Source organism: Myxine glutinosa, chromosome 1 (genome assembly GCF_964187855.1).
Source record: "Myxine glutinosa chromosome 1, kmMyxGlut1.1, whole genome shotgun sequence".
NCBI classification, from domain to species: Eukaryota; Metazoa; Chordata; class Myxini; order Myxiniformes; family Myxinidae; genus Myxine; species Myxine glutinosa.
The window spans coordinates 369019569-369044281 of record NC_136261.1 but is presented as its reverse complement, the minus strand read 5'-3'; the positions used below and the strand labels follow the sequence as shown (position 1 = coordinate 369044281).

Here is a 24713-nt window from a genome sequence, read left to right as displayed (position 1 = left end):
TCGCGCCAAATCCACAAACAATCAAGGCATCATAAGCATTGGAAGGAGACCTAATTCTCATTATTCTACTCAACACAAACTAAACATAGGAAAGGTCTACGCTTACACTTACTAAGAAATAACTGAGCTTAAACGAGGCTACGTGTTGTAGTGTAACTAAACTATGAGGGGAAATTAACCTTTATTATCAAAACACAAAACTGCAACAATATTGTTTGGTGCACTTTTGGCAAGTGATTAGGTATATGACCCATGTAGATTTGCAGTTCATATAGGAGGTGATGGGGAATTTTTGTCCAGTGCTACAACTACAAAATTTGTTTCCTTCTTGTAAATGCTTGTGAATAATACATTTGTTTGCTGTGCATTCATAGAAGCCAGGGATCCTAGTTTCTTTGTTGTGGGGATGTGGGTGCTTTGCTTTTACCAAAAGGTCCCTGAGTGTCTGACCACGTCGAAATGATGTTAGCGGAGGTTGAGGAAATATGGTGCCAAGTGTTTCTGATTGATGGAGGAGAGGAAGGGCCTTATTCAGAATACTTGGCAATTGGGATGAGGTAGGAGAGTAGGTGGTTACCAGTGGGACACGGTTAGTTGCAGGTTTGGGTTTGTAAGTCAGAATGTCTGCTCTCGGTATGCGTTTCGCTCGGTTTATTGTTTCTTTCACAGAGTGAGGGTCATAGTTTCTTGCAATGAAGTGTGTTTCTAATTGGCAGAGAGAAGTTTCTTCTGCCATTTTTGTTGAGCAAATGCGTCTTACTCTGAGTGCTTGACTGTATGGTATGCTTGCAATTGTATGTTTAGGATGAGATGAAGAAGGGAGAAGGTAAGAGTGAGTGTCTGTTGGTTTGGTGTATAGTTCTGTTTCGAGTCTGTTATTTTGAAGCGTGAGTGATGTGTCTAGAAAGTGAACTTCGGACTGTGAGCTGTCGAATGTAAACTTGATGGTCGGATTAATCAAATTTATTATATTAATTATATTATTATACAAATTATTATACAAATTATTATACAAATTATTATATTATTATACAAATTATATTATATTATACAAATTATTATACAAATTATTATACAAATTATATTAATCAAATTAATTTAACGCGGTTAAGATGTTATTTACTGAGCGGTGGTATTGCCGCGACCTAACAGTTCCCCCGATTCTTCCCCAACTCACCCGATTCCACCCAAACGTTGGCCAAATCGCGCTATGCTAAATCAATGATGGAAAGGACACAACGACTGGGATAGATGAAACGACGCAAGGGGTACAGTTCTCAAGACCTCCGGAGGAGGGTATAATTACAGTGGTGGAGAAAAGGGGGTAGATTACAAGGCAGTGAGGTAAAGACACAGAAGAGATGGGCACTTAATTACAGTCTTATCTTATCCCAGACAGACCACAGACAAACGGAACACGGTAGACTTACACAGGGATTGATGGCAGGAATGGACAGGTAGGTTGATAGCACAAGGTGCACCTTGGCTCGGGGACAGGATCAAGCACGGTCCAAGAGATGCAGGGAGGTGTCACAGCGCTCGGAGGGGACGTCTTGCTTGCTCCAAGCTCAGCGCGCATCTGACGTCACCTCCCTCTCCCTGCGCATGCTCAGCGGGGAGTGACACGCCCTCGGCTGGTTGGCTCCGCCCCACTGGGGCCGGTCCGCCGCTTCCATTGGGTGCGGGGGTTACCGGGCTCCGCCCTTGACGAGGAGCTGACAGGGAGCCCCTATTTGGTAACCCCGTCGAGCACATGTTCGATGGCGGCTCGTTGGGAAGGCCTGGTGCTCTCCCAACACCCCCTACCAACCAAGCCGGAGTGAGGACGCGCACTCCCTGCGCTCGTTGTTGTTGTTGTTGTTGTTGTTGTTGAACTGTGAGGAAGAGCTGCGGGGAGGTATTGGGAGGTCCTAAGTTTCCTAACGGTGCCATACAATCACATTCTGGTGCAACGAAGGGTCAGAATTAATGGAAACGAGTCCTTAACTGACATAGACTAAGAATAACTAGCAAGATGTCCTATAGTTGTCTTACATGAGATGCGGTGAACCTGGGCATGACATTTAATGGGGGAAATAGGGGGAGGTCGGGTCTACAGAGTGTTGTTTACAGCAAATGGGACTAGGGAATGGGGGATTGGGGAGAGTTGGGAAGTATTGAGGAAATAGGGGAATATTTACAAGCGGATATGGATGGATGCAAATCCCATATCCGCAACAGTATGTTTAGGATGAGATGAAGAAGGGAGAAGGTAAGAGTGAGTATCTGTTGGTAGGTGTATAGTTCTGTTTCGAGTCTGTTATTTTGAAGCGTGAGTGATGTGTCTAGAAAGTGAACTTCGGACTGTGAGCTGTCGAATGTAAACTTGATGGTCGGATTAATCAAATTTAATTCATTTTGGAATTTTGTGAGACTACGGGGGTGTTTTGACCAGATGAACTGGATGTCATCAATATAATGTACCCAGGATTTTTCCAGGATGCCGTGATGAGTTTGTGCATTGATCTTGGCCTCTATCATTCCCATGAAGATGTTCGCGTACGATGGTGCAACAGGGGTACCCATAGCGGCACCTTGAGTTTGAATGTAATGTCGTCCGTTGAATTGGAAATTATTCAGTTTGAGTGTCAGTTCTAATAGGCGCATATGGTCTTGAGTAGGTGGTATTGGGACTTGTCGTGTATCTAGTGCTTTGCGGCATGCAGACAGGCCTTCTGAATGTGGAATATTAGTGTCGAGGGATGCAACATCTGCTGTGACTAAAATGGTTTGGGAGTTGAAAGGTGAGTATATTCTGTTCAATCCTTGGATGTGGGTCAGAAAACTGGTTGTGTCCTTGAGGTATGAGGAGAGATTCATCACGAGAGGATGTAAATGACAGTCAACAAATTTTGATATTACAACAGTTCGACATGTGCAGCCAGATACGATTGGTCTACCAAGATTGTTTACCTTGTGTATTTTAGGAAGAAAATAAAGGTTAGAGCAATGAGGATCTTTCGGAACCAATCGAGATTTGATGGTTTTATTCACTTGAATAGAATCTACTACCCTTTTAACCTCTTCAAGATGGAAAAGGGTAGGGTCGGATGGGAGCTCTTTGTAAGTATCACTGTGTAGTTGACGATTACCTTCTGCAACGCAGTCGGTAGTCGACATAATGGCAATGGCTGTACCTTTATCTGCTGGCTTTATGACTATCTTTTCATTATTTTGGAGATTGTGAAGTGCTCGTCGCTCTGCCTTTGTAAGATTGTCCTTATGTCTGGAACAATTATATTTTTGTGCCACCTTTTCAATTTCATTGCTCACTTGTTCCATATAGACATGTAGATATGGATTGTCAACACGTGGTGTCCAGGTGCTTTTTGGTTTGGGTAAGGTGAGTTGTGGTGTATTAGTATCGGTGTATGTGATTGTATGCGTGTTTGTTGGTTGTCTGTTGGTGTCAGACAACACCTTCACGCCTTAATTTTGCCCTTCCACGCCTCTTCCTCTGTCCCTCGACGTTCCTGCCTCTCGCTCACCCCTGGTCTTCGACACCCTTGCTGACACCATCGTTTGGCGTGCGAGGAGAACGGAGGCCGACGCAGCTGGGGAGACAAGCTGCGCACCTGCCGTCCGAGATGGACCGTGCAGCGAGGCCTGGCTTTGTGCGCGCGCGCCAAACGACGAGTGGTTTCCCGCCAACACTGGAGCAGCGTCAACACTGCTCGCTGGGGCCTGGACGATTGCTGACAAAGCACCGATTTGAGTTGTGCCACAACTAAATTGCACACTATTCTTTTCCAGTTCTTTTATTCCCCATTTGTCCATGTTATAAGTCTGGTGTGAAGGATCCCAAAGGATTTTAGTTTCACCGTCACGTTTTCTTTGCCCCAGCATTCCATTTAAATAAACCTGTTATTTTTGTACATTTTAAATTCACCTCGGTTTGATTTACTTTTTGCAGGTTGGGACTGCCGGCGATCGCGACAGGTAAGCTTCAGCTTCTTCCTCTTCTTCTTTCTTCCTCCCGCACATATATGATAGAAATTCGCATTTGATCAATGCCTTCGGAGTTAAAAGCTCGCTATTGGCCATCCGTGACTCTCCTGATGTTAACTGGGAGGGATTCACACGACAATCTATATAAATAAAACACAGTTTGTGTGTGTGTGTGTGTGTGTTTGTGTGTGTATGTTACCGACAGACTCCGAAACGGAGAGGCTCACGTGCTTGATATTTGGCATAGACATGGCCATTGAGCCTGGGAAGGACATGGTCTACCTAAAAATATTTGACGAGATCCATATTTTTTATTAATATTTACCTCAGCGCATTTCAGCGAGGAACATTATACACAGAATCTCAGCATGTGCCAGAGCAGCTCGCTGATTCGCTCAGAGCAATCACGTGATGTTCCATCCTCCCTGCCAGACCACTGAACGGAAAATATATAGAATGACCATTGCCATTCACACCACATAGGAGGAGATGCAGCTACCGGGCGCCATCTTGGTTGGCACTCGATGCTGGGCGATGGTGATTTCCATCACACGTTTGCACGTAATTCAGAGCGAAAAGCGATTGCGTTTTTTCACCTTTTGTGCGATCGTGTTTTGTGTCGATTTTTGTCGATTTTGTGCGATATGAATTAAACGTCTTTGAAACAGCTGTGAAACGTCCTTCCACAACCCTTCCGTAGCCGATTGGAGCAGTTTATTGCCGCACAAAATGGCATTTTAACAGTTGTCTGGCTTTTAAAATCTGGGACACGTTCAAAACAAACGAGATCCGCGAAACGAGTTGGTCGAGTCGTGTTAACCAAGATGGCGACATGGCGGCTACACTTTTCACGGAGTATGAGCGTTCTATATATTTTCAATTCAGTGCGCCAGACTCGCTCACGTCCTGATTTGTGGCATAGACATGGCCATTGGGCCTTCACGGTGTAATTTGTGCGAGGCTTTTGTCCGAGTGAGCTTGAGTCGAGAGGGCGAATGTACGGGTTGGGAATGTACGGGTCTCCCTTCCCCCGCCCGGCAACGCCGGTACTGGAGGGCGTCACAGGATCGGTGAGTCTCCAAAATCTGCTTTGTGCTGTTGTTGCGAAGATGCAGGACGATGTCACGATTGTTGTGCTGCTCTCCTCCCATGAGAACTGCAACGTCATTGTTGACTGGCCCTCCCCTTCCTCCCCTCCCCTTCCCCCTCCCTCCTCTCCCTCCCATTCCCTCCCCCTCCCCCCTCCGGCCTCCCCCTCCCCCTACCCCTCCCCCCCTCCCTTTCCCTTTCCCCCTCCCCTTCCCTCCTCCCCTTCCTCTCCCTCTCCCTCCCCTCCCCCACCCCCTACCCTTCCCCCCTCCCCTTCCCCCTCCCTTCCCCTTTCACCTTACCCCCTTCTCCCTCCCCCTCCCCTTCCCCCCTCCCCTCCCCCTCCCTTTCCCCCCTATTCCTCCCCCTCCCCCTTCCCCCCTCCCCTTCCCCCTCCCCCCTCTCCCTCCCCTCCCCCCCATTCCCCTCCCCTCCCCTTCCCCCTCCCTTCCCCCGTCCGGCAATGCCGGGTACTTCTGCTAGTATATATATACTAGCGGGGTAACCCGTGGGAATCCCACGGGCATGGATGTGTGTGACATTTCGACATATTGAGTTAGATGCTGCACCTGCACATTCAGTTATATAAAATGGTTACTGGCAATTGATCACATCCACAAATGATGTAATCCACACAATTTATGTACTTTACATAACGTTAATAGGAATACATGCCCGTGTAGATGGGAAATACAGTTTGTTTGAAATAAATCACAAATATCAGAAGAAAGTTTTTAAAATTTAGAACTATTCTCACTCAAAGTTAAACATCACCGTAATATTATGCGGTTGCTTCAACGTTTTCGGTGAATTATATGTCATTCCCATCTACACGGGCATGTATTCTTATTAACGTGATGTAAAGTACATAAATTGTGTGGATTACATCATTTATGGATGTGATCAATTGCCAGTAACCATTTTATATAACTGAATGTGCAGGCGCAGCATCTAACTCAATATGTCGAAATGTCACACACATCCATGCCCGTGGGATTCCCACCCGTGGGAATCCCACGGGCATGGATGTGTGTGACGAATTTTAAATATATGTCGACTGTTATTTTAGGCGGTGTATTTTCGTTTATCATTATGGCGCGATTTAAAAAAATATATCTCTGCATTTTCCTCTCCAATACCTCCTCACACTTTACACACACACCGGCCCATGTTTACATATACACACACACACACACACACACACATATACACCCACACACATATACACATACACACACACGTACATCGACACACATGCACACACACACACACACACACACACACACACACGTACAGACACATATACACATATGCAAATATGTATACACATATGTATCCACATATACACATATATGCACATTATACACATATATACATCTCCACACACACACACACACACACACACACACACACACACACACACACACACACACACACACACACACACACACACACACATACACAAAAACAGACACACACACACACACGTACAGACACATATACACACATACACACACACACAGACATATATCTATCTATAATTCCAGTAATCTCTGTGTGTCTGTGTGTATGCGACCGCTGTTTCTCGCCAACTACCGGTCCGATATACTTGAAACTTGCCAGGTATATTGCTGGGGACCCGAGGATGTGCCTTTTCAAGGTTTGAAATTAATCGGACAAGTGGTTCCCAAGGTATGGTCACCGTACTCGCAAGCCGTTCGCTTTGCCTTTGCGAATGGACCAAACCATTTCATGTAAATAGAGGGGGGGGTTCTGTGGTCGTTACTGGCTTTGCGAATGGACCAAACCATTTCATGTAAATAGAGGGGGGGGGGGGGGGTTCTGTGGTCGTTACTGCCACGTGGTTTCAAAGTTGTTTTTTTGCACGCACGTACGGGCAAGCACGTACGTACGGGCACGTCCTATATATACACATACAACAACAACATGCATTTTAAGGCCATTTTCCCTGCTAGAGCGGGGGTTAGCCTACATACACATACACATGTAGCGGTTACCGCTGGGTGTACACAATCGCCTTGCACCTGCCAGGACGCGGCCAGGGCGCAATCGCCATGCCGGGCTTGTCCGGACGGGCCCAGACGCGCCTCTCCCGGGCATGCCCGGACTCGCTATTCCCGGGCTCGCCCGAACCTCCCGGGCACGCCCGGTCTCGTCTTTCCCGGGCATGCCCGCTCTCGCCTTTCCAGGGCTCGCCCAGAACGCCTGGGCATGCCCGCTCCTCGCCTTTCCAGGGCTCGCCCAGAGCGTCCGGGCATGCCCGCTCTCGCCTTTCCAGGGCTCGCCCAGGATGCCCGGGCAGGTCCAGACTCGCCTTTCCAGGACTCGCCCTTGACACCCGGGCATGCCCGGTCTCGCTTTTCCTGGGCAAACGCTCCGGCATAAATGTGTATATATATTGCTGCCCGATAAACGGGCTTTTCAGAGTACCCGAGTTTGATGCGTGCAATAAAGCAACTCGGACGAATTTCCGTCTTTGGTCGCGTCAATCCTTTCGACTCGCGTTGGAGCACAGCTCCTTCACACACACATATATATACACACACACACACACACACACACACACACACACATATACACACACACGTACACACACACACGTACACACACACACGTACACATGTCCCACATGTATATATCCTATATCCCACATCCCACATGTATATACATGTTTAAAGTGTACGTGCCCTTCCCCCCTCTCCCGCCCGGCAATGCTGGGTAATTCTGCTGGTAACGAATAAAATAAAAACGAAGAAATATCTCTCGGTAATTTCATGAAACTCGGTGGAATTGGATGAAATTCGCTCGGTGAATTCACTCGGTGTATTCGGTTCGGCTCGGTTCACTCGGTTTAAAGAAAAAGCGATAATGTCGACATGTTGCTCTCTGTGTCATGTTGGGCGGTGTATGATACTTGTTGGCTGTTGGGCGGTGATATGGTGTATTTTAATAAATATATCTCTGCATTTTCCCGCGTTGCTGACACCGAGTCCAAAACCATCGATAAAAATGAAATCATATGGTGTTAGATTGGAGATAAAGGCGTGAGAGAGACTCAATGGCCTTGAAGTTACAGGCGTTTGAGAATTCATTTCGTTCTATAAACGGCAACTTTCATCGGATTTTCTTCCCGTTTTTTTTCAACCGAGTCTAAAACTATGTTAGCGACTGTGAAAAATGAAATGATATATCGAATTTGATTTGAAATAAAACTGGGAGAGAGAGCAAGACACCACGGGCCTACAAAACAGGCCTCAAAGCTATGCGAGTTAATAAAATGGTGGATATTTGTTTATATGAAGCGAAGCCACTCCCAGAATGGTTGGAGCGACTCTGCAAACCGAGTAAGCCACACCCCGGACAGATGCCCAACAGACAGACAGAATCATCTACGGCTATTATAATATAGATAGTGTGTGTATATGTTGGCAGCTAGAAATTCCCTGAACCCTTAGAATATTTCCATAAGCAGTAAAGTTTATCTTTAACATGAACATGTGTCTTGTCGCATGTCGAACATGACGCATGTGTTGCATTTTTACTCTGCCTTATATTTCCAGTTAGCATCGAGCTATCAGCAACCATGACAAAGACCGATATGAATGATCGTTTTTTAAAGGCCATTTTCCCCGCTAGAGCGGGGGTTAGCCTCATGACAATGACCGATATAGTATTAAAAAATCTGTTTCTTATTGAATCAGTCTTAACGACGCATCAAACAACATAGAATATCGAAGTCACCCATATAAAATTTGGTGCAAGTGTTTAAGAGTTCTGGTTTTATCACAGGATCAGCATTGGTGTGTTGCTACATATTCAAGCAGGGTGAGAGACAAGAAAATAGATTTTCTTGCATATGAAACACATTTACTGATTAATTGAAAAATAAAACTTTGATCTCTTTTGGACCATTGTGAGTATGTCGCTCATCGATCATTTGAATGTCCTTCGTTCATTTCGCTATGAGCAACAAACAAAAGTTTTGGTGTGTGTACTTGGGTCAATGAGCGCTGAAGATCAAGGAGATGTAGTTTTGGAATCGGACACCATTTCGTTCACAAGAAATATACAAAAATATTACGTGATATACATTATATATATGCACACTTTGTGACATTTATGTAAAGACACCGAACAACACAAACATTCTTCCCTGGCCTGAATCATCAGTGAAGCCATTGCAGCATCATTTTGGTTTCAACCTTTTAACCTCGATAGGTCTCTAAAATCAAGTCAAACCTACAGTCACGTGAAAAAGTAAGTACACCCCATGTAAAGTTTTGACTTTTTCAACATATTTCAACATACAGCTATTTGATCTTCATTTCAACAATATTGATAGATAAAGGTGATATAATATAACAAATATCATGAAACATTTACATTTTGTAGTCCATTGTAAAATTTAAATAAACATGAATGCAAATTTCGCATGTGGAAAAAGTAAGTACACCCCTACATTTATCACTACTTCAAATACCTAAAATTAGAATCAGGTGCACGAGGTCAGGTGCAAATGATTAGAACATCGTTAGAGAGGATCTTGAAGGAACCTGTCTTATTTAAACCTCAGGCATTTAGTTTGGTTTGCTCTTTGTTGTTGAAGTGTGCGGCGTCACCATGCCTAGATCAAAAGAGCTCTCTGAGGCCTTCAGAAAGATGCCTAGGAGTCTGGGAATGGATTTAAAAAGATCTCCAAACAATTTGAAATCAATCATTCGACTGTCCGGAAGATCATCTACAAGTGGAGAAGATTCCAAACAACTGCCAACTTGTTCAGGCCAGGCCACCCCAGCAAGTTCAGCCCGAGAGCAGATCGCACGATGCTGAAAGAAGCCTCTAAGAACCCCAGAATGTCATCACAGGACCTACAGGTAGCTCTTGCCACTGTTGATGTCAAAGTGCACGAGTCTACCATTAGAAAGAGGCTGCACAAATTTGATCTACATGGGAGGTGTGCCAGGAGGAAACCTTTGCTGTCCAGAAAGAACATCAGGGCAAGACTAAAGTTTGCCAATGAACACCGAGGCAAAGACCAACACTTCTGGAACAACGTGCTCTGGACAGATGAGTCAAAGGTAGAGCTATTTTGGCAACAGTACCAGAAGACATGTTTGGCAAAAACCAAAGACAGCATTTGACCACAAGAACCTGATACCAACTGCAAACCATGGAGGTGGAAATATTATGGTTTGGGGCAGCTTTGCTGCATCGGGGCCTGAGCAGATCACTATCATAGAATCCACTGTGAATTCTTCATTGTACCAGAGGATGCTTGAGGATAATGTGAGGCCATCTGTTGGAAAGTTAAAGCTCAACCAAAGGCGGAACTTGCAACATGACAATGACTCTAAACATACCAGTAAATCCACCAAGGAATGGCTGAAAAGAAAGAAATGGCGGGTTCTGGAATGGCCAAGTCAAAGCCCGGATCTAAATCCCATCGAGATGTTGTGGGGGGATTTGAAACGAGCTGTGCATGCAAGAAATCTCTCAAACATCGCACAGCTGAAAGAATTCTGCATGGAGGAGTGGGCGAAAATTTCTCCCAGTCGATGTCAGAGACTGGTAGACAGTTATAAGAAACGCCTACTTGAGCTTGTTTCTGCCAAAGGGGGCAATACCACCTATTAGAGCCAAAGGTGTACTTACTTTTTCCACATGCGAAATTTGCATTCATGTTTATTTAAATTATACAATGGACTACAAAATGTAAATGTTTCATGATATTTGTTATATTATATCACCTTTATCTATCAGTATTGTTGAAATGAAGATCTAATAGCTGTATGTTGAAATATGTTGAAAAAGTCAAAACTTTACATGGGGTGTACTTACTTTTTCCCGTGACTGTAAAATGTAAATTTTCAGCTGGTCAACGGACTTTGACATTGTATAGAAGTGCTCATTGCTTAAGGAAATAATTCCAGGACAATGGATGTTTGATCATGGTGGAGAATTTAATCCACAGTGGATGAAATGTGTTCATGACCACCACACGGATTTCCTGAGTCCGAAATCCAAATATCAGTGGATTTATAGTACCTGGGGTGACGATGGCAAAAAGATCCAGGAACAATCCGTCGGCCGGTCGTTTTAGTATATTTTTCATCACCATGATGACAATACAAGTTACAAATTGCACTGATGTCACCATGAGCTGTGTAAGGCAAGTGTGCAGAGCTTTGACATTCGACTCCTTGCTTGAATAGCGGCATTTCCAGATGATGCAACAAGTGGAGTACAATGCGGTGAATCCAGTTAATCCGAACACAAAAGAGAAAAGAACGACAATGGATGCGGATGCGATGGAGGAGTTCTCACAAGAGGAGCGAGCAACAGTTGTGAACAGGCACGTGCTGTCTGGCACGATCACAGAGTCGTTACAAAACTCGATGTACAACGTGACCACAGGGTAACTGATGCTGAGGAAGACCGCAAGGATCTCCATCAATAAGACGAGCTTCAGGGCACCTCGCCTATTCGCCATCAGAGCGACATATGTGTATGGCCAAAACACCGCGCAATGTCGGTCGACGTACATGATCCAGGTGCTGAGGAACTGATGAACAAGCGCGAACTCCAAACAAAACATTTGCCACAGACATTCGACGAACGTGATCTCTATGCGATGTGCGTGTTGCTAAGACAGTGTTGCTAAGAACGCAGGATATCCCAACGATTCCCCAGCACGCATCGGCTAATGATGAAATGCTGATGTAGAGCAGCATGGGTTTGTGGAACCTGCGGGATGCACAGGATGTTATAATACCCGCGTTGAGGAGGAGTGAAAGGAATGCAAAGGAAGTAAAAATCCACAACAAAATGATCCTTCCTTCATCCAGAGAGAACTTCCACAAAATGACCGTATGCGGCGACCGCTCCACAATTGTGGTATTCATTGTTGTCCTCCTGTGCACACGCATTTTGTTCACACGTCAGTTATATTTAAAAATCACTCTTATTTCTGCAAAATGTAGGACAATGCTTTATCAATTCTCTGAATATAAAAACATGGTACAAGACGATTGTAATCAAAATGTTTATATCACCAGGATTTGTGCCTTAATTACATCATTACCTTGTCGAGGAACACAAATCCTCTGAGAACGGTTTGTCTCCAGGGAGACGAGTTCAGCTGACACACACACACACACACACACACACACACACACACACACACACACACACACACACACATATATATATATATATATATATATATATATATATATATATATATATATATATATATATATATAATCCTGATATACAAATCCAGAGCTGCAAATCTTTTGACATATATATATATATATATATATATATATATATATATATATATATATATATATATATATATATATATATATATACACACACATATCTATTTTGTATATCTATATTATATTCTTCGTCGGTGATTCTGTCTGTCTGTCTGTGATACGTCTGTCCAGGGGAGTGGCTGCACCCGGTCTGGGAGGGCTTCAAAAACAAATATCCACCTTTTTTTTTTTTACTCGCATAGTTTTGAGGCCTCTTTTGTTAGGCCAGTGGTGTCTTGCTCTCTCTCACAGTTTTATTTCAACTCTAATTCGACATCTCATTTCATTTTTCACAGTCGCTAATATGGTTTTAGAATGGGTTGAAAAAAAAAAAAACGGGAAGAAAATTGGTTGAAAGTTACCGTTTATTGAACGAAATGCATTTTCAAAGGCCTGTGACATCTTACGATAATTCACCAAATGTCCGTCTGTCTGTCCGTCCATTCGAAGGTACCGCAAAAATGGCTCAACCGATCGCAACGATATTTTGGGTGGGTATTCCTGGGACCCCCTGGAGTAAAATAGGCTGTATTTTTTTCCAAGTTTTCCAGTTTTTCCAAACACGATGGAATAATATTTACCGATATGAACAGTGATGTGGCTTTTATTGAAATTCTACAAATACTCTTTAGATTTTGATAAGAATTACGAACCTGCAGCAAATCCGGAAGTGGACAGATGATGGCAATGTGCGGGTTTGATAATATCCCAATACAACCGTCATTTAATCGTAATGTTAAATCGTTAAACATTAATCGTGTTAATCGTTTTGTTAAAGTATCAATTGATGATTGGAATTGAGTGAATACAATTACGATTTTGAATTCGTAATTGTATTCACCCAACCTACAGAACTTCACATCAGGATTGAAATATTTGTTGATGTTACGAATGTTGTTAAAAGTTTATTTTTTATATTAATGTTATTAAATTTGTGATTGGAATTATGCTGTTTGGAATGAAAAAAGAGATATCGAGTACAAGTGAATGACGGAATGCCATGACGGTTTCCACTTTCTAAATGTGAATTCGCGGATCGCCATATGCAGATTCGCCATTCACTGGGAATGGAACATACGTACCTGTTTGTTTGCGAACGGGTACGTTTTTCATGGAAGTCCTTCACGAACTTGCTGTCCATGTCTGACGTGCGACTGAAGGTGCTGCAGTAATGTGGAATTTATTGGTTTCATGCTTTAGCATTCGCCATTTCTGCATTGTCTGTTGGCTTTTGGCCTCCCACCCGTGTGTAGCACTGCACTTTAGGAACAGGTGCGTAGCACGGGTACCTCACTAGTGCATATAATACAAAATGGGAGAGTCTCTTGGTGAGGTTACCTTACTTAGTTCATATTTTAAATGAAAAGTGGATTCAATGTTATCAGAATTGTGCTAGCTGAAGTAATTCAATGTTAGTGGTGTGTGTGTATGTATATTTATTTTATTTTATTGTTATTTCATAGTTTAACGCTGTTACCTCATTATTTTTTTTACCAATTTATGATTTTTTAAAGAATGATCCGTTTATTTCTGTCTTATTTTCTTCTTTTTTATTGATGTGATCCATATGCAATTCGACATGTTTTTGTCATCTGTGGCATCGAATAAACATTTATTATTATAATTATTATTGTTAATATTATTATTAAACCCTCTAACAAGGTATAGATTTGAATCGTGAGGTTACATCGTTGGAACTCTGACAGGACACACCTGTGGTTACCGATCTACTGATGTAGACCCACAGGTGTGGTTGTGGACCCACTGTTTGGAGAGGCTTTGTGAGTCGGGCGGTCATAAAAATGTATAAATTTTTGACATATTAATAAATTTCATATTTTAGGCAAACAACTATTTTAAAGTTTCCAATGAAGATGAAGTTACGTCGAAGGTGTCGTAAAAGTAAAAGTATTTATAATAAATGTTCATCTAAAATACTTTAGGAACAGGAATTACAGTTTCATAAATGATTCAATATTTGAAAAACAGACATGAAAAATCGGTGTCTATGTGTTTATGTACTGCACATGTTCATTGCCAGTATAAACTAGAATAAAGCTAGAGTAAAACGAGTGTTCATTTACGTCTGTAGGATGTCTAACAAATACAGAAGATATAAGCACACCTGACACTAGGCCCAGGCTTCAGACTTTGGCATGATCATGTGGCTGTACCGTCAAAAACTGTTCGAACCCATCATTTTTTGCCGGATTGATACTCGTTATCAAATAAAAATTATAATATAGTTAGCAAGACTTGTAGTAATGTGAGTATCTTGTTAACTGCACTTTCATTAACTGCACTTTCATTAACTGCACTTTCGTTAACCGCACTTTTGTTAACTGCACTTTCGTTAACTACACTTTCGTTAAAAACGCACTTTCCTCAACCGTACATTCATTAACCGCACTTTCGTCAACCCACACTTTCATTAACCCGCACTTTCGTTAACCCGCACTTTCATTAACCGCACTTCCCACACATTAACTACACATTAACCACTCTTGAATCTGTGATCTCAAAATCATGACCTGTGTGTTTATATATTCAACATAATTATAAAATAAAATTATAATAAAGTTAGCAAGACTTGTACTAATGTGAGAATCTTGTTAACTGCGCTTTCATTAATCGCACTTTCCTTTATCACACATTAGTTAACCGCACTTTCATTAACCACTCTTGAATCTGTGATCTCAAAATCATGACCTGTGTGTTTATATTGTTACGGATCGCGGATTAGATGTTACTTTGGGCCGAGCGGATGGTCCACCGCGACCGTTACAGGATCCCCGATTGGCCCGACTCCCCCAACGTTGACCAGATCGCAAAACGGATATTCAATCGGGAAACCTCTAAAGCGACCGAAAGAGAAGGAAGAGAGAAGAAGACAGAGTACGGAGGAATAACAGGATTTATTATACACACAAGCAAAAAGAAGGAGCGATCAAAATTATTTACAAGCAATGGATGGAAGAAGCAGTCACACAGTGCATCGTTAGCTTATACTAGTCTATTTACTTAACCCCAGGACAACGATTAGGACAGACGACGTTCACACTTACACGGGGGAAATTGCAGGCAGGAATGGCGGAGGTGGGTTGCTGGAGAGGGAGGCAGGGTCAGGTCCCTGCAACCGGCAGGGCTGGAGGTAGCAGCTCTCAATTCTTCGCGTTTTTGGCGGGAAAACCCTCGGTCGCGTCGATGCTGCTGATGCTGTGGACGTCACGCGCTGGCTCGGTCACACCTGCTCCTCTCCTTCTGGTGCAGCCGTCTCCCTCCTCTCAGCGCGTCTCTCCAAAGCTTGTTTCATCTCCAAGTACCTCTCCTTTTTGGTTTGGAGCGTCTCTCATCTCTCAGCTCACAGCTCACCTCTCCTCTCCTCTCATCTCATCTCATCTCATCTCATCTGATCTCATCTCATCTGCCGAAGCAGTCCCTTCCAGTCGCTTTTATTACTCGGGTCGGAATCAAGCCGCCGGCTGCGAGGGCATGCCTACCGGGTCGCTCACCGCGGTGCTGGTTGGCTGTTAGGGCTGTCCGATTCACCCTTTGATCATGACGACGTGCCACGCCTGTGAGTTGGCGGCTCCTACCCCCCTCTTCTCCGAGATTAGCACATGCGCAATGGCGGCTTGCGGGATTGAACACCACTCGCACCGCTTTTGAAAGGAACTTTGGAGAGCGGAGATGATTGGGGAAATTGAAAGGGGCCTACGCTTATTTCGTTTGATACAATGCAGAGTCAATCTAGTGGGAAACACATATTTAGCCTACATAGAATACGGAAATAAGCTATTTAAAAAGATATATCGTGGCCTGTGTGTAAGTTTCATGGAATTAACTAGGGGGACGTCCTTCGACCTTATTTACTCTACGAGGGTGTTACACACAACAAAACCATACTTTTCACATTCGTTACACTTTCTCAAAATTCGTTACAATATATTCAACATGATTATAAAATAAAAATTATTATATAGTTAGCAAGACTTGTACGAATGTGAGTATCTTGATAACTGCACTTACATTAACCACACTTTTGTTAACCACTCTTGAATCTGTGATCCGAAAATCATGAACTGTGTGTTTATACTCGTATATTCAACATGATTATAAAATAAAAATTATAATATAGTTAGCAAGACTTGTACTAATGTGAGTATCTTGACAATTGCACTTTCATTAACCACTCTTGAACCTGTGATCCCAAAATCATAACCTGTGTGTTTATACTCGTATATTCAACATGATTATAAAATAAAAATTATAATATAGTTAGCAAGACTTGTACTAATGTGAGTATCTTGATAACTGCACTTTCATTAACCTCAATTTTGTTAACCACTCTTGAATCTGTGATCCTAAAATCATGAACTGTGTGTTTATACTCGTATATTCAACATGATTATAAAATAAAAATTATAATATAGTTAGCAAGACTTTGATAACTGCACTTTCATTAACCACACTTTTGTTAACCACTCTTGAATCTGTGATCCTAAAATAATGAACTGTGTGTTTATACTCGTATATTCAACATGATTATAAAATAAAAATTATAATATAGTTAGCAAGACTTGCACTAGTGTGAGTATCTTGATAACTGCACTTTCATTAACCACACTTTTGTTAACCACTCTTGAATCTGTGATCCTAAAATCATGAACTGTGTTCGAGCCACAGTGTACGAGTATCCACTGTGGCTCATGAACGAGCCACAGTGGATACTCGTATATTCAACATGATTATAAAATAAAAATTATGATATAGTTAGCAAGACTTGTACTGATGTGAGTATCTTGATAACTGCACTTTCGTTAACTCGCACTTTTGTTTACCACTCTTGAATCTGTGATCCTAAAATCATGACCTGTGTGTTTATACTCGTATATTCAACATGATTATAAAATAAAAATTATAATATAGTTTGCAAGATTTGTCCTAATGTGAGTATCTTGATAACTGCACTTTCATTAACCACACTTTCCTGAACCACTCTTGAAGCTGTGATCCCAAAATCATGACCTGTGTGTTTATACTCGTGTATTCAACATGGTTATAAAATAAAAATTATAATATAGTTAGCAAGATTTGTACGAATGTGAGTATCTTGATAACTGCACTTTCATTAACCACACTTTCGTTAACCACTCTTGAACCTGTGATCCCAAAATCATGAACTGTGTGTTTATACTCGTATATTCAACATGATTATAAGGCCAAGTAAAAAAAAAAAAAGTTTCTCGTCCCCGCCCGCTTCCTTTTTGGTCGCCGCCTACTGTTATTTACAATTTAATACTATTTTTTTTGAATATATACTTGTTTAAAAAAAAATCGTTTTGCGAAGAAACTCGGTCTAAAACTTGCCGTTTCCAGGCGTTTGCTGATCGTATCTTGTGCATTGATGATCTGAACTATTATGGATCATTCCCTCTAACGGAACTTCCTGGTTAATACATGCTTGGCTTAACGCAGACACTTTGTGCTAAAGACGGTCAATTCTCGCAGCGGTTGTGCACTGGGCAAGTGCAATTTACGTGTAAAAATCTTGCATTTCATACTTTTAATGGTACAAATTTGAGTAGGGAATATGACGATATTCGTGTGTGTAAGCATACGTTCGGATGTTAAAACATATATTTATTTGCTAATTTGGAAATGAAATTGCAGGCCTTTCGGTAACAATCAACACTGGCATGTGTCACATTACATTGGACAAACTATAGAGTCTTTAAGTCAGCCACAGTGGTCATTCAATTCATGGCAGCCATCTTGGAAAAAAATAGCAAAAAAAAAGAAAATAGTAAACAGTAAGGGCCTCCCTCCTCCTTTTTTCAAAAAAGTCTGGACGAGAAACATTTTTTTTTTTTTACTTGGCCTAAAATAAAAATTATAATATAGTAAGCAAGACTTGTACTAATGTGAGTATCTTGATAACTGCACTTTCATTAACCACACTTTCGTTAACCACTCTTGAACCTGTGATCCCAAAATCATGACCTGTGTGTTTATACTCGTATATTCAACATGATGATAAAATAAAAATTATAATATAGTTAGCAAGACTTGTACTAATGTGAGTATCTTGATAACTTCATTTTCATTAACTGCACTTACGTTAACCGCTCTTGAACCTGCGATCCCAAAATCATGAACTTTGTGTTTATATATTCAACATGATTATAAATTAAAAATTATAATATAGTTTGCAAGATTTGTACTAATGTGAGCATCTTGATAACTGCACTTTCATTAACCACACTTTCGTTAACCGCTCTTGAACCTGCGATCCCAAAATCATGACCTGTGTGTTTATATATTCAACATGATTATAAATTAAAAATTATAATATAGTTTGCAAGATTTGTACTAATGTGAGCATCTTGATAACTGCACTTTCATTAACCACACTTTCGTTAACCGCTCTTGAACCTGTGATCCTAAAATCATCAACTGTGTGTTTCTACTCGTATATTCAACATGATTATATAATAAAAATTATAATATAGTTAGCAAGACTTGTACTAATGTGAGTATCTTGATAACTGCACTTTCATTAACCACACTTTCGTTAACCGCTCTTGAACCTGCGATCCCAAAATCATGACCGGTGTGTTTATATATTCAACATGATTATAAAATAAAAATTATAATATAGTTAGCAAGACTTGTACGAATGTGAGTATCTTGATAACTGCACTTTCATTAACCACACTTTCGTTAACCACTCTTGAACCTGTGATCCTAAAATCATCAACTGTGTGTTTCTACTCGTATATTCAACATGATTATATAATAAAAATTATAATATAGTTAGCAAGACTTGTACTAATGTGAGTATCTTGATAATTGCGCTTTCATTAACCACACTTTCGTGAACCACTCTTGATGATGATGATGATGATGATGCATTCATTTTATATAGCGCTTTTCAGGGAGCCTAAAGTCGCTTTGACAGAGTACAAAACATAATGCATAGCAAAACATAAAAACAATTGCAAAAAACAAGAATCAATAGGGAAATATTCAAACTCTTGAAACTGTGATCCCAAAATCATGACCTGTGTGTTTATATATTCAACATGATTATAAAATAAAAATTATAATATAGTTAGCAAGACTTGTACCAATGTGAGAATCTTGATAACTGCACTTTCATTAACCGCACTTTCGTTTACCACTCTTGAACCTGTGATCCCAAAATCATGACCTGTGTGTTTATACTCGTATATTCAACATGATTATAAAATAAAAATTATAATATAGTTAGCAAAACTTGTACTAATGTGAGAATCTTGATAACTGCACTTTCATTAACCGCACTTTCGTTAACCGCTCTTGAACCTGTGATCCCAAAATCATGACCTGTGTGTTTATACTCGTATATTCAACATGATTATAAAATAAAAATTATAATATAGTTCGCAAGACTTGTACCAATGTGAGTATCTTGATAACTGCACTTTCATTAACCACACTTTTATTAACCGCTCTTGAACCTGTGATCCCAAAATCATGACCTGTGTGTTTATACTCGTATATTCAACATGATTATAAAATAAAAATTATAATATAGTTAGCAAGACTTGTACTAATGTGAGTATCTTGATAACTGCACTTTCATTAACCACACCTTTGTTAACCGCTCTTGAATCTGTGATCCCAAAATCATGAACTGTGTGTATATACTCGTACATTCAACATGATGATAAAATAAAAAAATACAAGTACAGATACATTCAAAGTACACCGCCCTCATGCCAAATAATTATATATCCTACAGCGCTGCATTGCCGGGGCGCCTCCGGCGCCCGGCAATACCGCAGTGCAGCTCATTGAGGCTGCATTGGGAGGGAGAGGTATCCACTAATTGATTGATTAATTGTATAATTAAAATCAATAAAAGATTATCACAAAATATTTTCTTAATCAATTGGCTAATAGCATAACTAAACCACTAGTGCTTCATCCGAAGATGTATCTTTTAGAAATTTAATTAAATAAGTCATTAATAAAAAATTAAATAATTAATTGATTAATCAATAATTAATGAATTAATCAATAAATAATTAATCGATTAAATGATGAATCAATAAATCAAAAATATCCTTGATAGCCACATCACTTGCTCACTCATGTCCAAATATTAGCTTCCGAGCTCAAAAGGTGCCTGAGATATTGGCCAAATGAGAAAGAAAATAAATAAATGATTAACAATTAAAAGAAATAAATAATAATCATTAAAAAATTTAATTATTAATGAATTCGGTCACAGAACACATAAACCACCACCATTTCATCAGAATCTGTAACGGATTTTTTTTTTTTTGTAATTAATCGAATAATTAAATAATTAATCGATTAATTGATTAATTGATTTATCAATAAATCAAAAATATCCTTGATAGCCACATCACGGTCACTCATGTCCAAATATTCGCTTCCGAGCTCAAAGGGTGCCTGAGATATTGGCCAAATGAGAAAGAAAATAAATAAATGATTAATAATGAAAAGAAATAAATAATAATCATAAAAAAATTAAATTATTAATCAATTCGATCAGAGAACACATAAATCACCACCATTTCATCAGAATCTGTAACTTAAAAAAAACTAAAAAAAATTGTCATTAATCAAATAATTAAATAATTAATCGATTAATTGATGAATTGATTAATTAATAAATCAAAAATAGCGTATGCAGCCAAATCACCTGGTCATTGGCATGTCCAAATATCAGCTTCCTAACTCAAAAGGTGCCTGAGTTAATGGTCAGAAGAGAAAGGAAATTTGATTAATTAAATAAGCATTTAATTAATCGCTAAAAATTAAATAACTCCTCAATTAATTGATTAATCAAAAAATAAAAAATATCGTTTTTGACAAAGAACTTGCTCACTATTGTGCCGAAATTTCAGCTTCCTAGCTCAAAGGATGGCTGAGATATCGCCCGGACAAACAAACAAACAAACAACCAGAGTGAAAACTGAGTACTCCCTTTCAGCGTGCGTCACTGCCGAGCCCCCTTTGGTGCCCAGCAATGACGATTTGCAATGCCTGGAGATGGCATAGGAAAGGTGCGATGTACAACAAACAAGAAAACAACCAGAGTGAAAACTGAGTACTCCCTTTCAGCATGCGTCATTCCCGAGCCCCCTTCAGTGCCCAGCAATGACGATTTGCAATGCCTGGAGATGGCATAGGAAAGGTGCGGTGTACAATAATATTGTTAGCAAGACCTGTATTAATGTGAGTATCTTGATAACTGCACTTTCATTAACTACACTTTCGTTGACCGCTCTTGAATCTGTGATCTAAAAACCATGACCTGTGTGTTTATATATTCAACTTGATTATAAAATAAAAATTATAATATAGTTAGCAAGACTTGTACCAATGTGAGAATCTTGATAACTGCACTTTCATTAACCGCACTTTCATTTACCACTCTTGAACCTGTGATCCCAAAATCATGAACTTTGTGTTTATATATTCAACATGATTATAAAATAAAAATTATAATATAGTTAGCAAGACTGTACTAATGTGAGTATCTTGATAATTTCATTTTCATTAACTGCACTTTCGTTAACCACTGTTGAACCTGTGATCCTAAAATCATGAACTGTGTGTTTATACTCGTATATTCAACATGATTATAAAATAAAAATTATAATATAGTTCGCAAGACTTGTACCAATGTGAGTATCTTGATAACTGCACTTTCATTAACCACACTTTTGTTAACTACTCTTGAACCTGTGATCCCAAAATCATGAACTGTGTGTTTAAAAATTCAACATGATTATAAAATAAAAATTATAATATAGTTTGCAAGACTTGTACTAATGTGAGTATCTTGATAACTGCACTTTCATTAACCAAACTTTCGTTAACCATTCTTGAACCTGTGATCCCAAAATCATGAACTGTGTGTTTATACTCGTAAATTCAACATGATGATAAAATATAAATTATAATATAGTTAGCAAGACTTGTACTAATGTGAGTATCTTGATAACTTCATTTTCATTAACTGCACTTTCGTTAACTCGCACTTTCGTTAACCACTCTTGAACCTGTGATCCCAAAATCATGACCTGTGTGTTTATATATTCAACATGATTATAAAATAAAAATTATAATATAGTTAGCAAGACTTGTACTAATGTGAGTATCTTGATAACTGCACTTTCATTAACCACACTTTCATTAACCACTCTTTAACCTGTGATCCCAAAATCATGACCTGTGTGTTTATGCTCGTATATTCAACATGATTATAAAATAAAAATTATAATATAGTTAGCAAGACTTGTACTAATGTGAGAATCTTGATAACTGCACTTTCATTAACCACACTTTCGTTAACCACTCTTGAACCTGTGATCCCAAAATCATGACCTGTGTGTTTATACTCGTATATTCAACATGATTATAAAATAAAAATTATAATATAGTTAGCAAAACTTGTACTAATGTGAGTATCTTGATAACTGCACTTTCGTTAACTCGCACTTTCGTTTACCACTCTTGAACCTGCGATCCCAAAATCATGACCTGCGTGTTTATATATTCAACATGATTATAAAATAAAAATTATAATATAGTTAGCAAAACTTGTACTAATGTGAGTATCTTGATAACTGCACTTTCGTTAACTCGCACTTTCATTAACCACTCTTGAACCTGTGATCCCAAAATCATGACCAGTGTGTTTATACTTGTATATTCAACATGATTATAAAATAAAAATTATAAAATAGTTAGCAAGACTTGTACTAATGTGAGTATCTTGATAACTGCACTTTCGTTAACTCGCACTTTCGTGAACCATTCTTGAACCTGTGATCCCAAAATCATGACCTGTGTGTTTATACTCGTATATTCAACATGATTATAAAATAAAAATTATAATATAGTTTGCAAGATTTGTCCTAATGTGAGTATCTTGATAACTGCACTTTCATTAACCACACTTTCGTGAACCACTCTTGAACCTGTGATCCCAAAATCATTGAACTGTGTGTTTATACTCGTATATTCAACATGATGATAAAATAAAAATTATAATATAGTTAGCAAGATTTGGACTAATGTGAGTATCTTGATAACTGCACTTTCGTTAACCACTCTTGAACCTGTGATCCCAAAATCATGACCTGCGTGTTTATATATTCAACATGATTATAAAATAAAAATTATAATATAGTTAGCAAGACTTGTACTAATGTGAGTATCTTGATAACTGCACTTTCATTAACCGCACTTTCGTTTACCACTCTTGATCCTGTGATCCCAAAATCATGAACTGTGAGTTTATATATTCAACATGATTATAAAATAAAAATTATAATATAGTTAGCAAGACTTGTACTAATGTGAGTATCTTGATAACTGCACTTTCATTAACTGCACTTTCGTTAACCACTCTTGAACCTGTGATCCCAAAATCATGAACTGTGAGTTTATATATTCAACATGATTATAAAATAAAAATTATAATATAGTTAGCCCACTCCATAGTTTCCACCATACTCACTCCACGACCACCCATTCCAATACTCCATATATTCCACACTCCATGTATTCCACACTCCATGTATTTCACACTACCATTCTCCATACACCTGTTGTTGCACACCTGTGCAATCATACCTGGTGCCACCTGCACCCTCCTTCCTTCCTGGACCATTTGGTCAACACAACACCCATCACCTTCACTCACTCATACACTGCTCCACACACCTGTTCAGTTGCACACCTGTGCAATCACACCTGTTCCTCACACACTTTTCACAATACACTTCTAATCCTCAAACACATGGCATCATCTCATCTAACTACTCCCCTCTGAAACTTGCGCTTCCCCGTCGCCCCTTACATTATTGCGCTCCCTCGTCATTATCATCCACACTAATCTACCTGCGTCCCCATTACAGGTATCAGTCACTACCTAACCTTAACGTTACCTAAAGTCATCTTCTCTAGATCCCTACACACGATATATCCTAACCCTCCCGGGCTAGTTTTCACTGCCATCAACCCCATAAATCTAGTGCTCCTTTGCCCCTGCTGTGAGGGATGACAGAGTTGCCGTCCCACCACATCGGGTATCTTCCACTACCAATTTTGCTTACCAAATTCCAACCAATCAAAAATTTCCAATTACTGCCAATTCTATTCACTTTTCTAAATTTCGGATCAAAACACTATCAGTATCATCATCATCACAGTCCGCTATATCCTAGCCTCGGTGCGTCATGACATCATTAAACTCGGCTTCGTAAA

The 24713-nt window shown here is 39.9% G+C and overlaps 2 protein-coding genes across 2 annotated transcripts in view; one reads left to right on the top strand and one right to left on the bottom strand.

Moving 5' to 3' along the window:
• Positions 1 to 24713, bottom strand: part of LOC137414956 (E3 ubiquitin/ISG15 ligase TRIM25-like) — a 1058494-nt gene that overhangs the window by 563030 nt on the left and 470751 nt on the right. The gene's annotated exons all lie outside the window — the stretch shown is intronic.
• LOC144889901 (tubulin alpha chain-like) overlaps positions 11624 to 24713 on the top strand; it is a 30301-nt gene continuing 17211 nt past the window's right edge. The window contains 1 exon segment of the mRNA XM_078771112.1: positions 11624 to 11730. Within this exon segment, the coding sequence (XP_078627238.1) occupies positions 11624 to 11730 (107 nt within the window).